We start from the raw sequence: 23,212 nt of genomic DNA on the forward strand, positions 1-23,212 counted from the left end.
TGCATTTTTTTATTTTAACATATGATAATGTCTACCATGCCATTCAAATGTATTTTAAAATAGCTCATAGTTTCCTTTATTTTGATCATGAAATTGGTTTAAGCACATTATTTTTTAAAATTCACACAATATGGAAAGTATATATAAAGGAGTAAATACAGAGAAAGAAGGAAATCCTGCATTTGCTAAGAGAAATAAGCCAGACAGGCAAAGACAAATACTGCATGAGTTCACTTATATGTGGAATCTAAAACAAAAACAAAAGCAAGTCAAACTTACAGAAACAGAGAATAGAAAAGTGGTTGTCAGGAGCTGGCAGGTGGGGGAAATAGAGAGAAGTTGATAAAAGGGTACAAACTTTCCACTATATCATCAATAAGGTCTGAGGATCTACAGTGTAAGATGGTGACTGTAGTTGACAGTGCTGTATTGTACAGTTGAAATTTGCTAAGAGAGTAGAACTTAAATGTTCTCACCAAATTGTGTGTGTGTGTGTGTGTGTGTGTGTGTGTGTGTGTAAGGTGATGAATGAGTTAATTAACTAGATGGGAGGAATCCCTTCACAATGTGTCTGTATATCAAATCATCATGATGTGCACTTTAAATTTCTTACAGTTTCGTTTCTCAATTATGCTTCCATAAAGCTGAAGGGGAAAAAAAGATCCTATAACTGCAAAAAAAAAAAAAAAAAAAAAAAAAAGTAAAGTAAATACCACCCTGATCACACTTTTGAGAGATTAGCAGAGATGACATTTTTAACAGTTGATGAAAAATCTTAAAGAAAAGCCTCTCTGTATATATATCTATATATATAACACGTGTGTGTGTTACATTTACTTGATTCCAGAAGGCTATCCTTTAGGATATGCTCCACTGGCTTAATAACCATTTTGGGGGTGCAAGATAAACTTCATTAAATGTAGAAAACCACTTTTTCTAGCAACATTAATAGACCAAATACAGGTCACCATCTTAAGTATAACAATTAGAAATTGAGTCTAAACCTATTTCATATTCAGAATATGAATATGGTCTAAGGATCTAAATCAATTCCGACCATCAGCAGTTAGGGTTTTATGCCGCATGCTCATCACCTTGACCTCTTTCTTCTCTTTGATGTTGATAGTTGAAGTTGGAGGCACATAAAATATTCCAGGCTTTTAGCTGCATTAAGATTCCCGAGTTGATTTATAAATTGCCAAAGGTAAACAGCTTTTTCAAAAGTCGTCTAGAAGTTTTCGACAGATACAATTTTAGCACCTGAGTTATATATTCTTTTATGATGCATAATTCAGTCATAACCTACTTGCCCCATCTTTCAAAAGTCTGTGGTTTAGTTTACAAAGGGTGTGGCAGTTTCTCCTGCCTACAGTTGCGTAGCCTGGCATGTGACCCTTTATCTTCTGTGTACAATAACCTTTCACTTTATTGCTGCATCAGAAGGAATCTTTTGTAAAAAGTATTTTAAGGAGAAAGAAGGATCCAAATGTAAGTTCAAATGTAATCATGAGAGGCTGACCAATCCAAGTAACTCAGCTCGACTGAGGAGACTGTGAGGTGAGCTGCTAAATTCTACTCGTGGTGACTTTCCCACACAAGTACAGACAAAGACAATGGCGGAATCTGCTGTTAGCAGCCGCCACGTTTCTTTTGACCTTGTTTACAAGTTGCATTTCAACTTCAAAAATGTGAAAATGTTATCAAATTATGTTTCTTAAGATCAAGGAAATGTGTTACCTAGAATTTTATGCAAATAGAATATAAAATCTGCCCTGTGATCTTCAGTCAATAGTAGTCATTTCTTTTTTTTTTTTTTTTTTAAGATTTATTTATTTTTTGAGAGAGAACATGCATGCCAGTAGGGGGAGGGGGAGAGGGAGAGAGACTCTCCAGCAGACTCTGTGCTGAGCTCAGAGCCTGAGGCCGGGCTTGATCTCAGGACGCTAAGATCACAGTCTGAGCCGAAACCAAGAGTCAGACGCTCAACGGACTAAGCCACCCAAGCACCCCAATAGTAGCCATTTCAACTTACCATACGCAGTGTGTGTGTGTGTGTGTGTGTGTGTGTGTACGTGTATGTCCATATATAAACATGCATCTGTATAACCATAGTAATGAGTCTATAGTATTATATGCATGGACCTATTTTCTATTGGGGGATATTTAGGTTTTTATCCTTTTTGTTGCTATTATGTAAAATGGTGCAATGAGAAGCCTTCAACCTATATCCTCATGTACTTGTCTTAATTTGTTCCAAAGATAAATTACTAAAAATGGAATTGCTATATTAAAGGGTATGAACATTTTCAACGTTAATATGTTATTACCAAATGTCTCTCCAAAAAGTTCATAGCAGTATTATGACTAACAATTTTTCCATGCCCTTAACAACATAGTTATATCACTACTTCTTATTTTTTCCAATCTAATTGGGAAAAATGTGATATATAATTGTTTTTAGCTCCATTTTTAATTACTGAAGACTTTTTAACATCTACTGAGTATTTCATTGTCATGAATCATGATTTATTTCACTTCAATTATTAGGCATTTAAATTGCTTCAAGTTTTCCCACATGCAGTGAACATCTTCGCATATAATTCTTTGGCCTGAAGATATTTTTCTTAGAATAGATTCTTAAAATGGGAATAATGGGCTAAAATTGTGCAGCTTTTAAAAGTTCATGGTACACATTGCCAAGCAATTTTCTAGAAAGGTTATACCAATTTTTACTTCCATTAACATTATCTTATGGTGCCTATTTCATGAAGCATTGGTTTATTAGATCTTTTCTAATCTGAAAGGGGAAAAAGTTCTCTCATCTTGTTGCCTTTCGTTGGTAACTAGTGAGGCTGAACTTTTCATGTTTTTTTAGTCATTTATGGTTGTTCAGTGAATACCTTGTTCCTTTTTAAAAGTCTTCGTGTTGCCCACTTGTACTTGAGGAAGACTGTAAGAAGCTAATTTATAGTGTTGTCAGCTCCTAGGCCATACCTTCAAGCAGCCATCACTTATCTAAAAATACATACCAGAACTTCCACAGGAAAACAGATTTCTCCTACCCAAACATGCTTGGGTGTCTTTTTTGGAACCTCTGATTCTCCCTGTTCCTTAACAGACTCTTTGCTTGTTCTCTTGGTGCTTTTGGATTCTGTGTCACTATCCCCTACCATTGTAGCTTGACCTTGCTCCTGTGTGGTTTGAAACCCGACCCAGGCTCCTGGAGCTTCTCTGAGGATATCAGATTCCCTGACTATATTCACTTCCTCCCTGCCTCAGCTCAGGGATTGCTCATGTTGCCCATGGGAGAACACCTCTCCTGGCTTGACCAAGTTCTCCAGCCTTTCTCTCCTGTACTCTGTTCCTTTGTATGGTCCTTACTAGATATTTTCCAAAGTATCTTGATTAGATCACTCATAATTGTGGCACTGCAGATTTTATTCACTCAGCCTAAGTTTGAAGAAAGAAACTATTATCCTCTAGCAAAACCAGCGCTTGAAGTCTTCCCCAAGGGAGTTGCTGAGAATTACAGGGACGTTCACATCCATAGCTCTTTTAAAAACTAGAAACCAGTGTAACTCAAACTTTTCTCGATTATCCCCTCCTCTTACCCAGGGGTCTATTTAGACCTTTGTTTTCCCCTAACTGCCCCCAGTAGAATTTTAATATCACAAATATACTATACATCTGGTTGTGTACTGTATGTTTATCTATGAGATATATATATATATACACACACACATATATATGTGTGTATATATATATATATATATATATATGAATTTCTTTCACCTTCTCCCAAGAACCAGTTTTCATACCCTTTGGGGTGATACTCCCCCACTAAGAATGCACACTGTGTATCCAGCTAATCTTGGAACAAAGCTCACTAACATGAATGGGCAAACATTGGTAATATAGAATAGGATTTAAGAATACCACTGAATTCACTGGGGAGGATATGTGTTGTGGTGAGCTCTGTGTATTGTGTAAGACTGATGAATCACAGACCTATACCCTTGAAACAAATAATACATTGTATGTTAATAATAATAATAATAATAATAATAATAAATAGTGCCATTGAATTTAGACCTGGTTTTCAGTCCCAGCACCTCTGCTTACTGTAGAGCAAGTTACCTTGAGCAAATTATATGATTTTACTAAGATTTAGTTCCTTCAATGGTAGAACATACATAATAATGATATGTACCTCAAAGAGATGTTTTGAGAGTAGAAGACAATATGCATCTAAAGTATTCAGCACAGTGGCCATCACACATAGGCACTCTATGCAAATTAGCACTTGACATCATTATTCATATTCTTTGCATACTTTGCTCTTGCTGGCCCAGAATTAGATGCTGGATCAAACAAAGTCTCAGTACTATCTATACAAAATCGTCCAGGATTTGGTCATGTGAGTCCTCATACAAAAACATTTTCATTATGGCTTTGTCTCCCACCTTGTATCCATTTTTAATAATAGTCCTTGGGTTGAATATGTTTGATGTGATTTTGATGATGAAAACAAGTATATTTTTTTATTTTCTGAGTCAAATATACTATTTTAGGAAGTTAATTAAATATGGCATTAATGCTGGGTCATGGTTTGGGAACTGTAAGCAAAGACCCAGTTTGAAGAAAATTCTCTATAAAACATGACAAAAATGTCAACTGGTCATGTTTCTGGACCGAGTGGAATTTGAAAAACAAGAAATATATGCTCATCAAATACACACTATATTTGTATGTACGTGTATCTCCAGGCAGGTAAGCAGGGATTTATGAAGAAGAAGACTGAAAATAACTCTAATCCCATTTGTGTACACAGAAATACCCTTAACTCTGCTCTGTGCAAACTGACTTTCTTAGGTGCACCTTCCTCATTTTCCTAGAGGCAAATGTCTTACGCACTGAAAAGCATGTAACAGATAGAATTTACACAATGTCACTGTGAGTCAAGACCAGACCTATGGGGGTCCTTCTATGGAAGGATCACAGAGTTAAGTGGACCTACACTTCATCCTGACTCCACCACCTACTGTCTGTGAGAATGTAGGCAAATGACTCTTTTTTCAGACTCACTTTCTTGATCTGTAATATGTAATAATGTTTACTGGGCACAGGATTATGGTGGTAATTAAATGATGCCCTATGTGTAAAGCATAAAATACAGTGTTTAGCTCATAGCAGGTGCTCAGTAATACTGATGCCTTCTTTTATGAGGTTTGCCCTTGTTCCTCACAGCAAGTTAGCTTGCTACTAATCTCATGTTATGGGAAGCCAAAGTAGCTACTGGGGAAACTCCTAAACTTTTATAAGCCTCTGGTTTTGTCATCTATAAAATAGTGATGATAGTAGGTCTTTTCTTAAAATTATGAAGATTCAGTAAGGTACTACATATGAAACATTTAACAAAGCCCCTAGAATACAAAAAGTATATGCTCAATTTAGCTCTATTAACAGCATTATTATTTATTAGACTGGGTTTTGGTATTTATTAAGATATCAAAAATTCTCAAATAGACAAAAGTATACAAATATGCCAAAATATACAAAATAATTTATGTAAAGTGTTTATATGCAGCGTACACACAAACACATGTATACAACATATACATATATATTTCATATCATTTAAACCAGCTAGTTTATGTAAAATTGTAACATTCAAAAATGTAGAGAAAAAGAAAAAGCTAGACAATGTTTATATAGTAACTTTCTTTTGCCTCCTTTTCTTACAAACCTATCCTAAAAATTTTTTTTGAAAATGAAGCTGTTGTTATTTTTTTAAAAAGTAACATTGCTTTATTAATCATCACTTCCGCTAAGATTCGCAAGCTCTCAAGAGCACAACTCACCATCTCCAGGAAGCGCTTTGGATACAATTCTTTCTACTAATGTAAGAAGTTCTAATTGTCTCTTTATCTTCTCTGGTGTGCTAAATGCATACAGTCTTGAGGGGAGCCAGAAGCAGTACATCATGTTTGTGATTCTTCTTTGTTGTTCATGGTGATGGCTATCATTTATTCAGTGTTTCCTATGTGCAGGCAGATACCCAGTCAAACTCTTTACCCAAGTGTCATTACTGGCATCTTTGCAGTTATTGGATTTCGTAGGAGAGTAAAGACCAATGTGACATGAAAGTATTTACTTGTAACATTAGTCCCTGTTTGAATATCACTTTTCATAAGTTAACACTAGTGTCTATAGCATGTATCTCTACTCATCACATAAATAAAGTCAGTTTCTCCATAAATGTCTGATCTTACAAACGATGGACATATAATGCAAATATAGTACACATTTGTTGAAAAGTGAAATAGCTAATCATAGAATGGTTACAGGATTATATAAAGTCAGTGAAAGTCATGGTGTAAAGACTTTTAGGTTAAAGTCATTGTCAGCTGAGGGTTTAGCAAAAATAGAGCTATTAATAACAAAGAAGAAAAGGAAGCTTATATCATACACACTTCAAAAGAATATCAAGAAACTGAGAGGCCCTTAGGAAATTTATAAAACTCTCTATTAGCTCTGCAGTAATGGCTTATTACGATCATGAATCAAAGCCAAATCTGAACCTAGATTGGTGTATAAAGCTTTAATACAATTTTATCAGAAAAGTGAACCCTTTCTCAAAATATCAACACAGTCATTTTTGCTCCATCTAAGAATTCACTAATTATTTAACTGCAGTGTGTTAAAAGATTCTTTCACAGATTTAGACGATGACAATTTCAAATCCCAATCAAGCCTTTCATCACTACATACTATAAAATTTTAGGAACTGCTTAAATACTTTCACTTTTAAGTGACTTTTTTTTCTAATACTGACTATCTTCAGGTAACAAGGACATCCTATGTCATCATATTTAATTCTCATAACATCTGTAGGAGGTACTATCTCCATTTCACAAAACAATGAAGCTGGACCTCAGAGAGGTTAAGTAACCCACTCAAGGTCACACAGTAAGTGATAAAGTCAGGATTCAAATGTAATTCAATCAGATTCTGACATTATTTGTCTCTCTCACTGCATTGTACACAATATCTTCTATAAATTATCATAGAATTGAACATGATTATCTTTTTTTAAATTTTTTAATTTTTTTATTAACATACAATGTATTATTAGCCCCAGAGGTACAGGTCTGTGAATCGTCAGGTTTACACACTTCACAGCACTCAGCATAGCACATACCCTCCCCAGTGTCCATAACCCCACCACCTTCTCCCTAACCCCCTCCCCCAGCAACCCTCAGTTTGTTTTGTGAGATTAAGAGTCTCTTATGGTTTGTCTTCCTCCCAGTCCCATCTTGTTTCATTTATTCTTTTCCTCCCCCCAAAGCCCCCCATGTTGCATCTCCACTTCCTCATATCAGGGAGATCATATGAAAGTTGTCTTTCTCCAATTGAATTATTTCACGAAGCATAATACCCTCTAGTTCCATCCACGTCGTCACAAATGGCAAGATTTCATTTCTTTTGATGGCTGCATAATATTCCATTATATATATATATATACCACCTCTTCTTTATCCATTCATCTGTTGATGGACATCTAGGTTCTTTGCATAGTTTGGCTATTGTTGACATTGCTGCTATAAACATTCAAAAATGTAGAGAAAATGCAAATGCTGGGACATAGGGTGGATCTATTTTCAACTTTTTGAGGAACATCCATGCTGTTTTCCAGAGTGGTTGCACCAGCTTGCATTCCCACCAACGGTGTGGGAAGGTTCCCCTTTCTCTGCATCCTCACCAGCATCTGTGATTTCCTGACTTGTTAATTTTAGCCATTCTGACTGGTGTGAGGTGGTATCTCAATGTGGTTTTGATTTGTATTTCCCTGATACCGAGTGATGTGGAAAAATTTTCATGTGTCTGTTGGCCATCTGGATGTCTTCTTGAAGAAATGTGTTCATGTCCTCTGTCCATTTCTTGATTGGATTATTTGTTCTTTGGGTGTTGAGTTTGATAAGCTCTTTATAGATTTTGGATACTAGCCCTTTATCTGATATGTCATTTACAAATATCTTCTCCCATTCTGTCAGTTGTCTTTTGGTTTTGTTAACTGTTTCCTTTGCTGTGCAAAAGCTTTTGATCTTGATGAAGTCCCAATAGTTCATTTTTGCCCTTGCTTCCCTTGCCTTTGGTGATGTTCCCAGGAAGAAGTTTCTGCAGCTAAGGTTGAAGAGGTTGCCGCCTGTGTTCTTCTCAAGGATTTTGATGGATTCCTTTCTCACATTGAGGTCCTTCATCCATTTTGAGTCTATTTTCATGTGTGGTGTAAGGAAATGGTCCAGTTTCATTTTTCTGCGTGTGACTGTCCAATTTTCCCAACACCATTTATTGAAGAGACTGTCTTTTTTCCATTGGACATTCTTTCCTGCTTTGTCGAAGATTAGTTGACCATAGAGTTGAGGGTCTATTTCTGGGCTCTCTATTCTGTTCCATTGATCTTTGTGTCTGTTTTTGTGCCAGTACCATACTGTCTTGATGATGACAGCTTTGTAATAGAGCTTAAAGTCTGGAATTGTGATGCCACCAACTTTGGCTTTCTTTCTCAATATTCCTCTGGCTATTCGAGGTCTTTTCTGATTCCATATAAATTTTAGGATTATTTGTTCCATTTCTTTGAAAAAAAAAATGGATGGTATTTTGATAGGGATTGCATTAAACATGTAGATTGTTTTAGGTAGCATAGACATTTTCACAATATTTGTTCTTCCAATCCATGAGCATGGAACATTTTTCCATTTCTTTGTGTCTTCCTCAATTCATGAGTACTCAATTTCATGAGTACTTTATAGTTCTCTGAGTACAGATTCTTTGCCTCTTGGTTAGGTTTATTCCTAGGTATCTTATGGTTTGGGGGACAATTTTAAATGGGATTAATTGCTTAATTTCTCTTTCTTCTGTCTTGTTGTTGGTGTAAAGAAGTGCAGCTGCTTTCTGTGCATTGATTTTATATCCTGACACTTTACTGAATTCCTTTAGGAGTTCTAGCAGATTTGGAGTGGAGTCTTTTGGGTTTTCCACATATAGTATCATATAATCTGCAAAGAGCGATAGTTTGACTTCTTCTTTGCTGATTTGGATGCCTTTAATTTCTTTTTGTTGTCTGATTGCTGAGGCTAGGACTTCTAGTACTATGTTGAATAGCAGTGGTGATAATGGACTTCCCTGCCATGTTCCTGACCTTGGTGAAAAAGCTCTCACTTTTTCTTCATTGAGAATGATATTCGCAGTGGGTTTTTCATAGATGACTTTGATGATATTGAGGTATGTACCCTCTATCCCTGCATTTTGAAGAGTTTTGATCAGGAAAGGATGCTGTACTTTGTCAAATGCTTTTTCAGCATCTATTGAGAGTATCATATGGTTCTTGTTCTTTCTTTTATTAATGTATTGTATCACATTGATTGATTTGCAGATGTTGAACCAACCTTGCAGCCCTGGAATAAATCCCACTTGGTCGTGGTGAATAATCCTTTTAATGTACTGTTGGATCCTATTGGCTAGTATTTTGATGAGAATTTTTGCATCTGTGTTCATCAGGGATATTGGTCTGTAATTCTCTTTTTTGATAGGATCCTTGTCTGGTTTTGGGATCAAGGATATGCTGGCCTCATAAAATGAGTTTGGAAGTTTTCCTTCCATTTCTATTTTTTGGAACAGTTTCAGGAGAATAGGTATTAATTCTTCTTTAAATGTTTGGTAAAATTGCCCTAGGAAGCTGTCTGGCCCTGGGCTCTTATTTGTTGAGAGATTTTTGATGACTGCTTCAATTTCCTTACTGGTTATGGGTCTGTTCAGGTTTTCTATTTCTTCCTGTTTCAGTTTTGGTAGTCTATATATCTCTAGGAATGCACCCATTTCTTCCAGATTGCCAAATTTGCTGGCGTATAGTTGCTCATAATATGTTCTTATAATTGCTTATATTTCTTTGGTGTTGGTTGTGATCTCTCCTCGTTCATTCATGATTTTATTTATTTGGGTCCTTTCTCTTTTCTTTTTGATAAGTCTGGCCAGGGGTTTGTCAATCTTATTAATTCTTTCAAAGAACCAGCTCTTAGTTTCATTGATTTGTTCTAATGTTTTTTTGGTTTCTATTTCATTGATTTCTGCTCTGATCTTTATTATTTCTCTTCTCCTGCTGGGTTTAGGCTTTCTTTGTTGTTCTTTCTCAAGCTCCTTTAAGGTGTAGGGTTAGGTTGTATATTTGAAATCTTTCTTTTAAAAAAAAAAAGGTTTTATTTATTTATTTGACAGACAGAGATCACAAGTAGGCAGAGAGGGAGAGAGGAGGAAGCAGGCTCCCTGCCGAGCAGAGAGCCCAATGCGGGACTCGATCCCAGGACCCTGAGATCATGACCTGAGCTGAAGGCAGAGGCTTTAAACCACTGAGCCACCCAGGCACCCCTGAAATCTTTCTCATTGAACATGATTATCTTTTTTATTAATCCTAATACAATTCACTTTTCTGTAGAAAAAGCTAACCCAACTCCCACTGTCCACTACTTCATATAACTCTTGGAATTTATTCTTCATTTATGCATTCTGAGCCTTTCTGTTGCTTCCATCTGTTGGTTCCATCTGGGGCATTCTTACTCCTGGACATAAGGGTCACTCACCTCCCATCTACAGCAGGCCTGGTGGAGGGGGCCTTTCTTTGGGTCAGTACACTGCAAGGTCTTCAAACAAACAAGGCCACCCTCTCCTGCTTTTTGTGCTTTCAGTTGGATTTTCAGAGTGACTGTTTCCAACCCCGGATGAACAGGAGGTAAAACTTGCAGTTCTTTTTTTTTTTTTTTTTTTTTTAAGATTTTATTTATTCATTTGACAGAGAAAAACACAGCGAGAAAGAGAACACAAGCAGGGGGAGCAGAAGAGGGAGAAGCAGGCCTCCCACCGAGCAGAGAGCCCAATGTGGGGCTTGATCCCAGGACTTTGAGATCATGGCCTGAGCTGAAGGCAGACGCTTAATGACTGAGCTATCCAGGTGCCCCAAAACTTGCAGTTCTTAGGACACTTGGGCTTTTCCAAAGGCAAACCCTCTCTACCATTGGATAGAGTTGTTACCCTGATATCAGGGTAATGCCCCCATTTCATGGGCATGCAGCTGGAATAACTGACCTGCCCAATGTCAGATGTGAACTAAGCAGCACAGTCAAGACTGAAGCCCATACCCTCTGACACAGCCCTAGACTCTTTACTATAATAGCAAAGCATAATAACTAATATAAAGGACATCTGGGTGGTTCACTTGATTGGATATCTGCCTTCAGCTCAAGTCATGATAGCAGGGTTCTGGGATGAGCCCCTCCTCTGGCTCCCTGATCAATGGGGATTCTGCTTCTCCCTCTCCCTCCTCCCCTCCCCCTCTGTTGGTGCTCTCACCTGCGCACCCGTGCTCACTTTTTCTCTCTCAAATAAATAAATAAAATCTCTTTTGACAGAAATAGTAACTAGGTAAATGTTGCTTGATCTCTGAATATGAGCTAGTTACTTAAGCTCTCAGCACTTCCTCATCTGTAAGAAGAGAGATGTTAAAAATGGCACCCACTTGGTGAGGTGGTTGTGTGAACCAAAGGAGATAGTACAAGTGAAGCATTGCAAAAGTTTGCCACCGAGTGAGGGCACAGTAAACAATAGTTATTGCCATTTAGTGAGCACATAGAGACAAATGCTGCCAACACCCCTGATGGAGGCACTACTTTGACATCAATTTATATTAAATTTAAAACAGCTGAAAATACGTCCTCTCCGTGAGCTGGTCTTGAGGTGAAAACAGTTCTAACTTTCAGTACTGCCAAGTGGAGAAGATTATACACAGAATGAGGAAGAGAGTACAAAAAAGGGAGGTGAGACATTGCCCACTGGCCAGGTTTGCTTCCTGCATGCATTCATGACAGGCTAACCTCTAGCCAGTGACCAACTGGTGATGGTGTGAGAAGAGGCCACTCTGTGGACCCGGCGAGCAAACATTCATTTACTTGTAAAGTTAGCCTTCTTGTACTCTTACTCAATTTCTGGACTTGAGTGTTTCGCTTCCCCCTTTTCTCCTTTTTTTTCCCCCCTTTGTATCTTTCTCTTTTAAAATCTCTCTTTCTCCCTTCTCCCCTCCTTTCTCCCTTCCCATGTTTACATCTACAGTTTATATTCCACCCTCATACTCACATTCCAGTGAACTGCTCAGGAAATGCTTCCCCAAGTTAATGACCTTATCTTTTAAAGATGTCATGTTGTAATGAGGGTTTAATTCCCTTTTAGCCTTGGGGGATGTGTGATGTTGCTTGGTAATGAGAATCATAGAAAATTGCCTTTGAGAAAACATCAACACATACTGGTAACTCTCTTTTCCACTTCTCAGAACTCCTTAAGTATGCATGCCAATTGCTTTCCAGGATCCTGGAATTGCTATTTTGTCAGAACTCCACAAGCTAGTGGCAGTAGCTTATCCTTCTGGGGATACTGCAAATGCACCATCAGATGTCTAACATAATTTGTTCTGACTTCAGGGCTCTTAGAGCAGAGTGGGTAAGAGTGTGTGATCCGGAGTGAGGCAGTCCTAGGTCTGCATCCCAATTCTGTTCATACTGCTTACTAACTGGGTGACTGTGGGCCAGGCTGCTGAGTGGCTCAGGATCTTGGTTTTCCCATCTGTGAAACAAGGAACAATAATGGTGGTTGCTTTATAGTGATCGTATCAGGATTAAGAGTTAATATCAGTAGAGCTCCTTGAATAATTCTTGGTATGTAGTAAGAAGTACAGATGTTTTCATTGTTGCTACTACTCTTTGTTAGAATCAGGACCTGGAGTTAAATTTTAGCTGTCCTGCTTTCTAGCAGAGTGAAATTGGGCAAGTGAAATAGAGATAATTATATTGAACCTGTTCATCCTTTCAATGTATGTTGAACGAAAAGCCATCTTGTATTTGATATTTTATTATGTTGAAGGATACACATAATAAATACCCTTTTCTACCTTTAATTCTTTAAAAATAATCATTAACAGTAATCTAACAATTATAATATTAAGCTACTCTCTAACTTCATATAATGCTTTTTCTTTCATTTGTGTCTAATATTGTAGTCCTCCCCCCAAAAATATTGTAGTCCCCTTCCATACCATAAGCTCTATGAAGGGAGGGGCATATCAGCCAGCATTTAGCACCATGCTTAAGTATTACAGGAACTCACTTGAGTGAATCAAAAGAAAACATACATTCAATCAACTTTTTTGTCCTACTGGTCCAGGCATTATATCAAGTAACTTTAACAGATACAATGGCCACCTATGTGATCTGCCAAAAATTAAGCATGCATACATAGAATTCATTGTTCTTATGATAACAGAATGTTAGTGGTGGAAAAAACCTAGATATGCTAGTCTATCTTCATGCTCAATGAAGAATACAACCTGTATCATCTCCCTTTGTTTTCTTCCTAAATACCTACTCAGCTTCAAAACTGAGTCATAGATGATTAAATCACTTGCCTTTAGTCATGCAGGTCGTAAATGGAGCAGTCAGGATTCACACCTGAGTCTATATGACCCCAGAGCTGAAACTTCTTTTTGTTGAGTAACAGAAAAGCCTCCCCTTTACTGCTCATTTGGCAATTAATTTTGCAGTGAAATAATCTCATAGTGCTGTCACTTGAACTATTAAGTTCTTGCTTGCATATGTTACTGCTATTAGATTTTCCATATGTTTATTTTGTCTTATTTTCTGGAAGTTTACATATTGGCATTCCAATATAATAGTAGAGACTCAGTGAATGTTTGACAGATCCACTCAAATCTTCAATGCTTTTCAAAGCAGCTTACTTCTGTCTTAGAAGATTGTTTCTACAGCTCAAAAAATTCTAATTTAAATGCCTATGAACAACTTAAAATCATAAAATTCTAAAACCAAGATTTTATCTATTGCCTTCATTTTATGTTTGAGAAAACCAAAAGTAAATTGACTTGCCCAAGGTCACAAACCTATTAATCCATGGCCATGAACTCTGATCCCTTGCATCACTTTCTGATAATGTTCTGCTAGATATTCGAAAATAGTTTCTGGGCCCCTCTTAGTCCTCTTAGGCCATGAAGCTGAAATTCCTCACCATCTTAGACTCACCAGTTTTCCAATAATCCTATTAACAGATATTTCCACAGGTACTGCAGAGGAAAAAAAATCTTTTGCCCAATATTAATAGCCATTTCATGGAGGACAAACTTTATGTGCAATAATCTGGCATTCTTAGGGATAAAAAATTTATCTGCCTATATTTCAGCTTGTAGTAATAAAACTTTATCTTGAGGAAATAATTAAAAAAAAAAGAAGATCAATTTGCACAAAGATGGATTTAGAATAACTGCTAGCTGGAAATGGCCAAATGGCCCAACATTTGGAGACTATAGAATAATACATACTGGTCAAAAATGGTATGGAGACCAGATAGCAGCAAAGAAAGTCATGCAATAAATGGAAAAAGTAAAGTTTTAAAAAATGACATTAATTGCAATGTTGCAGGATGTGAAGGGTTTAGCATTGTAAACTGTGCATCCTTTAAGGTAAAAGTGTTCTTCGTAAGGTTTTGATGTTTTCCTTTCTCCTGGCACTATAGATTAGATCTAAATAAGGACTATAGTGCCCATAGGTAAACATAGCTTGAATATAGGGTTTCTGAAGGGAATGGAGTTATGTGGGTCATGAAGGATAGACATGGGACTGCATGTCTGACCCAGTCCATTCTGGCTGCTGTAACAAATTATCACAGACCGGGTGTCTTATAAAGAACATAAATTTATTTCTCACTGTTCTGGAAGTTTGTAAGTTCAAGCTCAGGGTGCCAGGAGCTAGATCCTGGAGAAACCCTTCCTCCAGGCTGCAGATCGCTGGTCTCTCTGTGTTCTCTCTTGGTGGAAGGGACAAGATAGCTCTCTGGGGCCTCTTTTATAAGGGCACTAATCCCAATCATTAGTGCTCCACCCTTATGACTGTATCATCTGCCAAAGGCCCCACCTCCTAATACCATTGCCTGCAGCATTAGATTTGCAACAGATGTATTTGGGGGGACACAAACATTCAGACCACAACACACCAGATGGTCTTGTCCATCATTACACTGAAGAGCGTAATTGGTCTTTAGCTTGTGGATATGTGGCCTGATTACCGTCTGATAAGCTTGAAAACAAAGCACACAAACAAAAAGCAGTAAAGCCATCCTTCCTGGGGGTCCATCTGTTATTCATCTACTGATATAACCCAATGGGTGACATGTTTGGAGCCCAGCAATGACAGTTGATGATCAAATCCATCCCCCAGATATTTTTTCCACATGTTCTTTCACCAAACCAGTTTTTTTTTTTTAAAGATTTTATTTATTTATTTGACAGAGAGAGATCACAAGTAGACAGAGAGGCAGGCAGAGAGAGAGGGGGAAGCAGGCTTCCCGCTGAGCAGAGAGCTCGATGCGGGACTCGATCCCAGGACCCTGAGATCATGACCTGAGTCGAAGGCAGAGGCTTAACTCACTGAGCCACCCAGGTGCCCACCAAACCAGTTTTTCTCAAATCTTATTTTTTGATTAATTTTTAATCTTGATGCAAAAGAATTCCACATTTATTTTTGCTGGTATTTTTCTTCTCAGTTCCATCCCAGTAATTCCAAAAGGTCATGTTTAGCACCTTCATTGTGTCTGTCCTTATTTAAAAATAACCTCTGTATTAGCTTAAATTATGATACCAGTCATAAAAATAGCTAATCATTAATGAGTGCTTACTGTGGACCAAGCACTGTGTTGAATATTTTACCTCATTTTATCCTCAAAAGGGGCTGACCAAGTGAGTGTTATTTTATCATCTCTGCCAAAGATCATATAAATAACAAGTGTCAGAAACAAGACTCAATCCCAGGTATGTCTAATGAAAAATCCCATGCTCTTAGCCACTATAATGTGTCATTTCTAAGCATGTTTACCAGTTTTATCTAAGGCACCAAAGAGCCCAGACTAAGGATAAAACTCCAGGATATTCCACTACAGACTTCCTTCATGAAAGATGTAAAAGCACTGATTCATGCCCATTGGATACTGTGATTCATCTAATAGCTCACCTGACCAGACTATTATCCACCTGAATTTCAAAATTTTATTCACAAGATTAACATGGGAAACTATTAAATGCTTTGTAAAACTGAAAAATATAATGGCATTCCCTTTATCTGCTAACATCTGCATTTCTTGCCAATTTTACCTTTTTCTTTCTAAGAGGTCTCTTCACTTACATTATTGTCCTTGTCCCTAAATTATCTGCTACGCTATCACTAGAGCAATGTAAAGTCAAGCCCCATCACAACTCCCCTATTTCAAATACTCCAGAGGCCTCCCATCTTCAAGAGATGGTGCTCTTAACCTAAGGTTTAGGACCTCCAAACACAATTTCAAATTACATGACTGCTGCACACGTGTGCACGCTGCTTCAAAAAGCACCCATAGATCCTGGATATCAACCTTTTGTTTGTATTGTCATATGCAAATATCTTCTCCCATTCCGTGGGTTGCCTCTTTGTTTTGTTGACTGTTTGCTTTGCTATGCAGAAGCTTTTGATCTTGATGAAGTCCCAAAAGTTCATTTTCGCTTTTGTTTCCTTTGCCTTTGGAGACATATCTTGAAAGAAGTTGCTGTGGCTGATATCGAAGAGGTTACTGCCTGTGTTCTCCTCTAGGATTCTGATGGATTCCTGTCTCATGTTGAGGTCTTTTATCCATTTTGAGTTTATCTTTGTGTACGGTGTAAGAGAATGGTCGAGTTTCACTCTTCTACATATAGCTGTCCAGTTTTCCCAGCACCATTTATTGAAGAGACTGTCTTTTTTCCACTGTATATTTTTTCCTGCTTTGTCGAAGATTATTTGACCATAGAGTTGAGGGTCCATATCTGGGCTCTCTACTCTGTTCCACTGGTCTATGTGTCTGTTTTTATGCCAGTGCCATGCTGTCTTGGTGATCACAGCTTTGTATTAAAGCTTGAAATCAGGTAACGTGATGCCGCTAGTTTTATTTTTGTTTTTCAACATTTTCTTAGCGATTCGGGGTCTCTTCCGATTCCATACAAATTTTAGGATTATTTACTCCAGCTCTTTGAAAATTACCGGTGGAATTTTGATTGGAATGGCATTAAAAGTATAGATTGCTCTAGGCAGTATAGACATTTTAACAATGTTTATTCTTCTGATCCAAGAGCATGGAATGGTCTTCCATCTTTTTGTGTCTTCTTCAATTTCTTTCATGAGTGTTCTGTAGTTCCTCGAGTACAGATCCTTTACCTCTTTGGTTAGGTTTATTCCCAGGTATCTTATGGTTGTTGGTGCTATAGTAAATGGAATCGATTCTCTAATTTCCCTTTCTGTATTTTCATTGTTAGTGTATAAGAAAGCCACTGATTTCTGTACATTGACTTTGTATCCTGCCACATTACTGAATTGCTGTATCCAGGATCTATAAAGAACTTCTCAAACTCAACACACACAAAACAGATAATCATATCAAAAAATGGGCAGAAGATATGAGCAGACACTTCTCCAATGAAGACATACAAATGGCTATCAGACACATGAAGAAATGTTCATCATCACTAGCCATCAGGGAGATTCAAATTAAAACCACGTTGAGATACCACCTTACACCAGTTAGAATGGCCAAAATTAGCAAGACAGGAAATAACGTGTGTTGGAGAGGATGTGGAGAAAGGGGAACCCTCTTACACTGTTGGCAGGAATGCAAGTTGGTGCAGCCACTATGGAGAATAATGTGGAGATTCCTTAAGAAATTAAAAATAAAAATTTAAAAATTAAAAAGAAGGGAGTTGAGGGAAATTGGAGAGGGAGATGAACTATGAGAGACTATGGACTCTGAAAGGGTTTTGAAGGGGCGGGGGTTGGGAGGTTGGGGGAGCCAGGTGGTGGGTATTATGGAGGGCACACATTGCATGGAGCACTGGGTGTGGTGCAAAAACAATGAATTCTATTACGCTGAAAAGAAATTTTTAAAAAAAGCACCCATAGATTTGTATTATCAAAAAGTAACTATGATTTTAATGCCTATAAATCACCTATAAAATAAACAAATTTTCCTGAGTATTTATACAAAACTTTTCAGGACCTAATTTCTAAAAGCCCCCAACCTCATCTCCTCCCATGTCTCAACCATTCAATACCCACGGCATTTGCACACACTCACAAGCAAATAGTGCCCTACTTCCTGTGGTTTCTCAAAATGCCATATGTTTGCTCAGTTCCACGTATATGTTTGTGCTGGACCTTCTTCCTTCTCCCCCTTGTGAGATCTTATTCATTCTCGAATCTCAGTTCCAACATCAGTTTTCGATGAGATCTTCTGTGATCTCTCTACTTACTTCATACATTCCATAGATGATATAGGCAAAACACACACTAAGTGTGCAACAGATAACAGTGATGGAGGTAATGTTGGTGAATTTTGGCAATGAAGATATTAGCACAGTGAACTGTAACTCCTTGAGAATAGGGATTATGTTTAATTTAACTTTGAACTTTCTGATTATGTTTAACTTAACTTTAAAACTATCATGGTGCCTTATACATAGAAGGTAATAAGCATGGTGTTTGTTAATAATCAATTACCAAGTCCAAAATACTGAACACCAAAGGAAGACAGTAAAAGAAGAGACCAGCATGAATGAGAATTACCAAAGAAAACTTTTATTGAGTAGGGAGATACACAAACTTTTTAATGGCCAGATTTTTTAATGACCAGAGAAGTGTACAGAAGTTACCAAAGGTAAAAGAAAAAAAGCATAATAAATACATAGTCTGCTCCGGGGTGGAGAAGAGTAAATGTGCTTTGTTTGATAGGAAGGAGAAGGTGAGCAATGACATAACTAACTACTTTGTCATTACTAAAACTTTACTGCCTAGTACCATGACTAGAGATGAAGAGCAAAGACAACAATCCTAAATTTTGTTCCTTTCAGAAACCTCAAGTTGTATCAAAACCATGAAAGAGAATGTTTCATTTAGACAAACTGTATGATATAATGGGGAAAACACGAGCTTTTTAGGGCAGCAAATCTAGCTTTGAATTTTAGCATTGCCGCTTACCGGTTATCTTGGGTTGAGTCCCTTACTTATCTCTTTGAACTTCAGTTTTCTCTTCTGTAGAATGGAAATCATAATGGTTATCCTAAAGGGTTGATGTGGGGTTTGAATGAGATAATTCTTGGAAGGCCTCTAGGACAGAACCTAGCATGTAGCAGATGTTCAATAAACATGAATCCTGCCGTTATTATTTAGAGTATGAACTGATGTACTTGTGCATCTGTGCTAAGTCATGGTGTATGTTATGTTGTGAAGGTTTTTGGACATGTAAACTTGAGCCTACTTGATCTGAAGGTAATTGGCTTTCGAAACAGAAATAATCCAGAAAAGGATAATGTGTAACATGGTACCCCATGGCCATTTGTCTTTAAAATAAAGAAACACAAGAACCTTTGAGTACAGGGTGAATGAAATAGGAAGTTAATAATTTTCTTTATTAACTACCTGCTGTACAAACTGTCATTCAAATACTGCCTTATGCTTTATGTAAAACACTGAAAACCCCCTGTGACTTTATTCTTCTGCTTGGATTTTTTTTTTTCTGTAGAAAAATATGTCACTGAATTAATTTCAAGTGTGTTTGTTTGTAAAGCAGCCAAATATTTCCTTTTAAATACTTGAGCTCTGTGTTGAATATACACACGTGGTTCTTAGTACATTACATTTTTTCAATAATAGATTTCATCCTTTAATCTTTTTTTAAATGGGCTTTAAGTTCCACATATACTAATATGTCTCCTATGTCCATAATAAATGAAAGTTTTTCATTTTGTGCAGGTTCTTCCAGGGGACCCAGCCCCCTGACCATGGGAGCCCAGGACACCCTCCCTGTTGCAGCAGCATTTACAGAAACGGTCAATGCCTACTTCAAAGGAGCAGATCCAAGCAAGTAAGCCTGGGGCTTCATCCACTGTATTCTCCAAACTCTATCCTATTCGGGGGGTGGGGGGGGTGCTGCGGGGTCAACCTAAACATAACTATTTCATTCCTTATCCTAAAACCAACCAAACAAACAAACAAAAATTTGGTTAACAGTAACAGGTGGCATGCATAGAATGGTGGAGAAAATTAAAATTAGAAATATTAATTCACTATTTTGTTTTTTTTTAATGTGCCAAAAGGACCGATAATCTAATATCTTACTCCCCAGAAATCTCTGGTTCAAGTTTTGGTTGCAAGTTCATGGAAAATCCTAATCTAATTCTATCAACAGTGAAAAAATTTATTGTCTCACAAAAGTAAATGTCTAGATCATGTCTTTATTGTTTTAGTCTTTGCTGGGTGGGAATCACTCACGTATAAACTGAGAAACGGTGCACCAGAATGAGAACCTGGAAATAGATACATTTCATAACAGAGAGATTACTTAGAGGACAAGCTGTATATTACCCTTACTAATTAAGGAAAAACTGGCCAAAAAATTTATAATCACAGAAAAGTAAAAACTCTAGAGAAAAATGTACCACTCCCTATTTGCAGGAGTCAGATTTCACTTATTTCAGTATATACTGACAGTGAACTTGACCTGAACGCATATGTAATATGATTAAATATTTTACTATTCTATAAGGATTTTTCTGGATAGAGTTCAGAAAGTTTATGGATTCCCTGAAATTATACTGCATATCTTATGTGTGTGAGCACATAGACATTTGTCCCTAAGGCCTATAACATCCATCAGTTTCACAAAGAGGTTTATGATCCCCCCCCAAAAAAATTAAGAGTGATTATTGTCTACACTGAAAACAAAACACTGAAGTCAAACTGGCTTTCAAGTGTGTCATTAATACAATTCCAGACCTGAATGTAGTGGATAAACAAAGGACAAATCTAAGTGAGGAAAGAATTGCTTTTTATTTTTTACTTACAAGGATGAGGGCTTAGAAGACGTTAGTATCCATGGAAATAAGAATTAAAAAAAGAAAATGCTCACATAGAACACTAGACTATTTTATGAAAATTTTTAAAAGAGTAATAATTAAGTATAATTAGAACTTGGTTTTCTACATATATCTTAAGTGAGAATTTATATGACTAATAGAAACACTAGTTCTTATACGCCAAAATCTAACAATACTATGCTGGGAAACATGATTAGTAACTCCATTTATAAGTGCCCTATCAAGACAGTGGGATCTATCAACCCCCCTAAATGTCATGTCCTTTCTTAAAGCATTTAGATTTTATTTTAAGCCCATACTATTGTAGACAGACCAACACTAGGGACTCTGGTGTTTTAGTCCATTTGAGATGCTATAACAGAATACTATAGACTGAGTTTCTTCTAAACCACATAAATTTATTTCTCATAGTTCTTGAGGCTGGAAGGTCCAAGATCAAGGCCCTGGCAGATTCACTATCTGACCAGAGGCAGGCTCCTGGTTCACAGTAAGCTTAAATGGGAGGGCAAGGGGAGGGGGTGGGAGGGAGATAGGGAGCTCCTCAGGGTCGCTTTTATAAAGGCACTGATATCGTTTATGAGGTCCTACCCTCATGACCTAATTACCTCCCAACAGCCCGCCTCCAAACACCATCATATTGGAAAACAGATTTCAGCATATACATTTTAGAAGGACACAAACATTCAGTCTGTAGGGCTCTGGTTTCTCCCATGTCTTTTCTCTTTCATCCTCCAAGCAGGAAGGTAATTTGCCACATCCACATACCAATAGGAAGTAAAAGCTGCCTCACATCGAGTATGCATTTGAACTGTTAGTGCAAGTAAGAGCCATGTGCGTAAGTTGTGTATATACTTTACACACACATACATGTTTATTCTGTAAACTCTTCTTCCAACAAAAAATTTGCGTAACTTTCGAACAAAGAATTTGCGTACCAGTTCTAAGGATTAGTTATTATTGACTGACCTGCCTATATGTTAGAAAGCTCAGGCTGCCTGGAATTGAGAAAGCCAGGTAGAAACACACCTTTAGAGAGTAAGAGTAGTCAGCGGGAACCTGGATGGCTCAGTCAGTTAGGTGTCCGACTCTGGATTTAAACTCAGGTCATGATCTCAGGCTCATGAAATTGAGCCCAACGTTGGGCTCTGCACTGAATGTAGAGTCTGCTTAAGATTCTCTCTCTCCCCCTCTTTCTGCCCCTCTCCCAAAACTCTCTCAGAAAAGAAAAGAAAAAAGAAGAAGAGTAGTTAGCAGTATGGAAAAGTGTCTATACCAGCATGAAAAACACTGGGAATCATACAAGAAATTAGTTCTTTTTTATCTGCTTGCTAACTGGCTTTTGTTCATTCATTTATTCAGACAGATCTAACTAGTAGTAGAAGTACTCCCAATTTTGACCCTTAAAATCTATTCTCAATGTATCACTCTTCTGCTCAATATCCTCCCATCTCGTTCAAAGTAAAACTCTAATGCTTTACAATGGTCTGTGAGGCTGTCCATTATCTGTCCTTCAAGACCATTCTTCCTTTTCAGCTCCCACCTCTCTGATCTTGTCTCCATCACTGGTATCCTTATTCACTCCACTCTAGGCACCCTGGCTTCATGGTTGTTCTTCTGGCATTAGGCCAACCCTATTTGCATCTCAGGGTCTGAGCATTTGTTGCTTTCAGACTGAGAGAAATCTGCTCCAGCCATCAGAGCTCCCTGCCCTCTCACCTCTTTCGGGATTCTTCAGCAGATACATCAGAGGCCTTCCCTGTCATCCAGTGCAAATAACAACGCTCCTCCCCACCCACTGTCAGCACTTTCTCCCTCCCCAGCGCTCTTTTTTATTTTTTTTAAGATTTTATTTATTTATTTGACAGACAGAGGTCACAAGTAGGCAGAGAGGCAGGCAGAGAGAGAGAGGGGAGGAAGCAGGCTCCCTGCGGAGCAGAGAGCCCGATGCGGGGCTCGATTCCAGGACCCTGGGATCATGACCTGAGCCTAAGGCAGAGGCTTTAACCCACTGAGCCACCCAGGTGCCCCTCGCTCTTTTCTTTAATTAACATGTTGCATGTTTTCAGTGTCCACCGTCTCTTCTCCCACTAGAATGTAAAATCCATGAGAACTGGGGCTTTGGGGGGCGCCTGGGTGACTCAGTGGGTTAAAACCTCTGCCTTTGGCTCAGGTCATGAT

The 23,212-nt window shown here is 37.8% G+C and overlaps 1 protein-coding gene across 20 annotated transcripts in view; it reads left to right on the plus strand.

Annotated features, from left to right (window-relative positions):
* The window catches only part of SGIP1 (SH3GL interacting endocytic adaptor 1), a 209,823-nt gene that overhangs the window by 168,757 nt on the left and 17,854 nt on the right, over nt 1–23,212 (plus strand). For all 20 annotated transcript variants that reach the window (XM_032870020.1, XM_032870021.1, XM_032870025.1 and 17 more), the window contains one exon: nt 19,911–20,022. In XM_032870020.1, coding sequence (XP_032725911.1) covers nt 19,911–20,022 — 112 coding nt within the window. The remainder of the gene's footprint in view (nt 1–19,910; nt 20,023–23,212) is intronic.

The sequence above is a fragment of the Lontra canadensis genome, unplaced genomic scaffold (assembly GCF_010015895.1).
Source record: "Lontra canadensis isolate GAN:19392208 unplaced genomic scaffold, GSC_riverotter_1.0 scaffold40, whole genome shotgun sequence".
Taxonomy (NCBI): Eukaryota; Metazoa; Chordata; class Mammalia; order Carnivora; family Mustelidae; genus Lontra; species Lontra canadensis.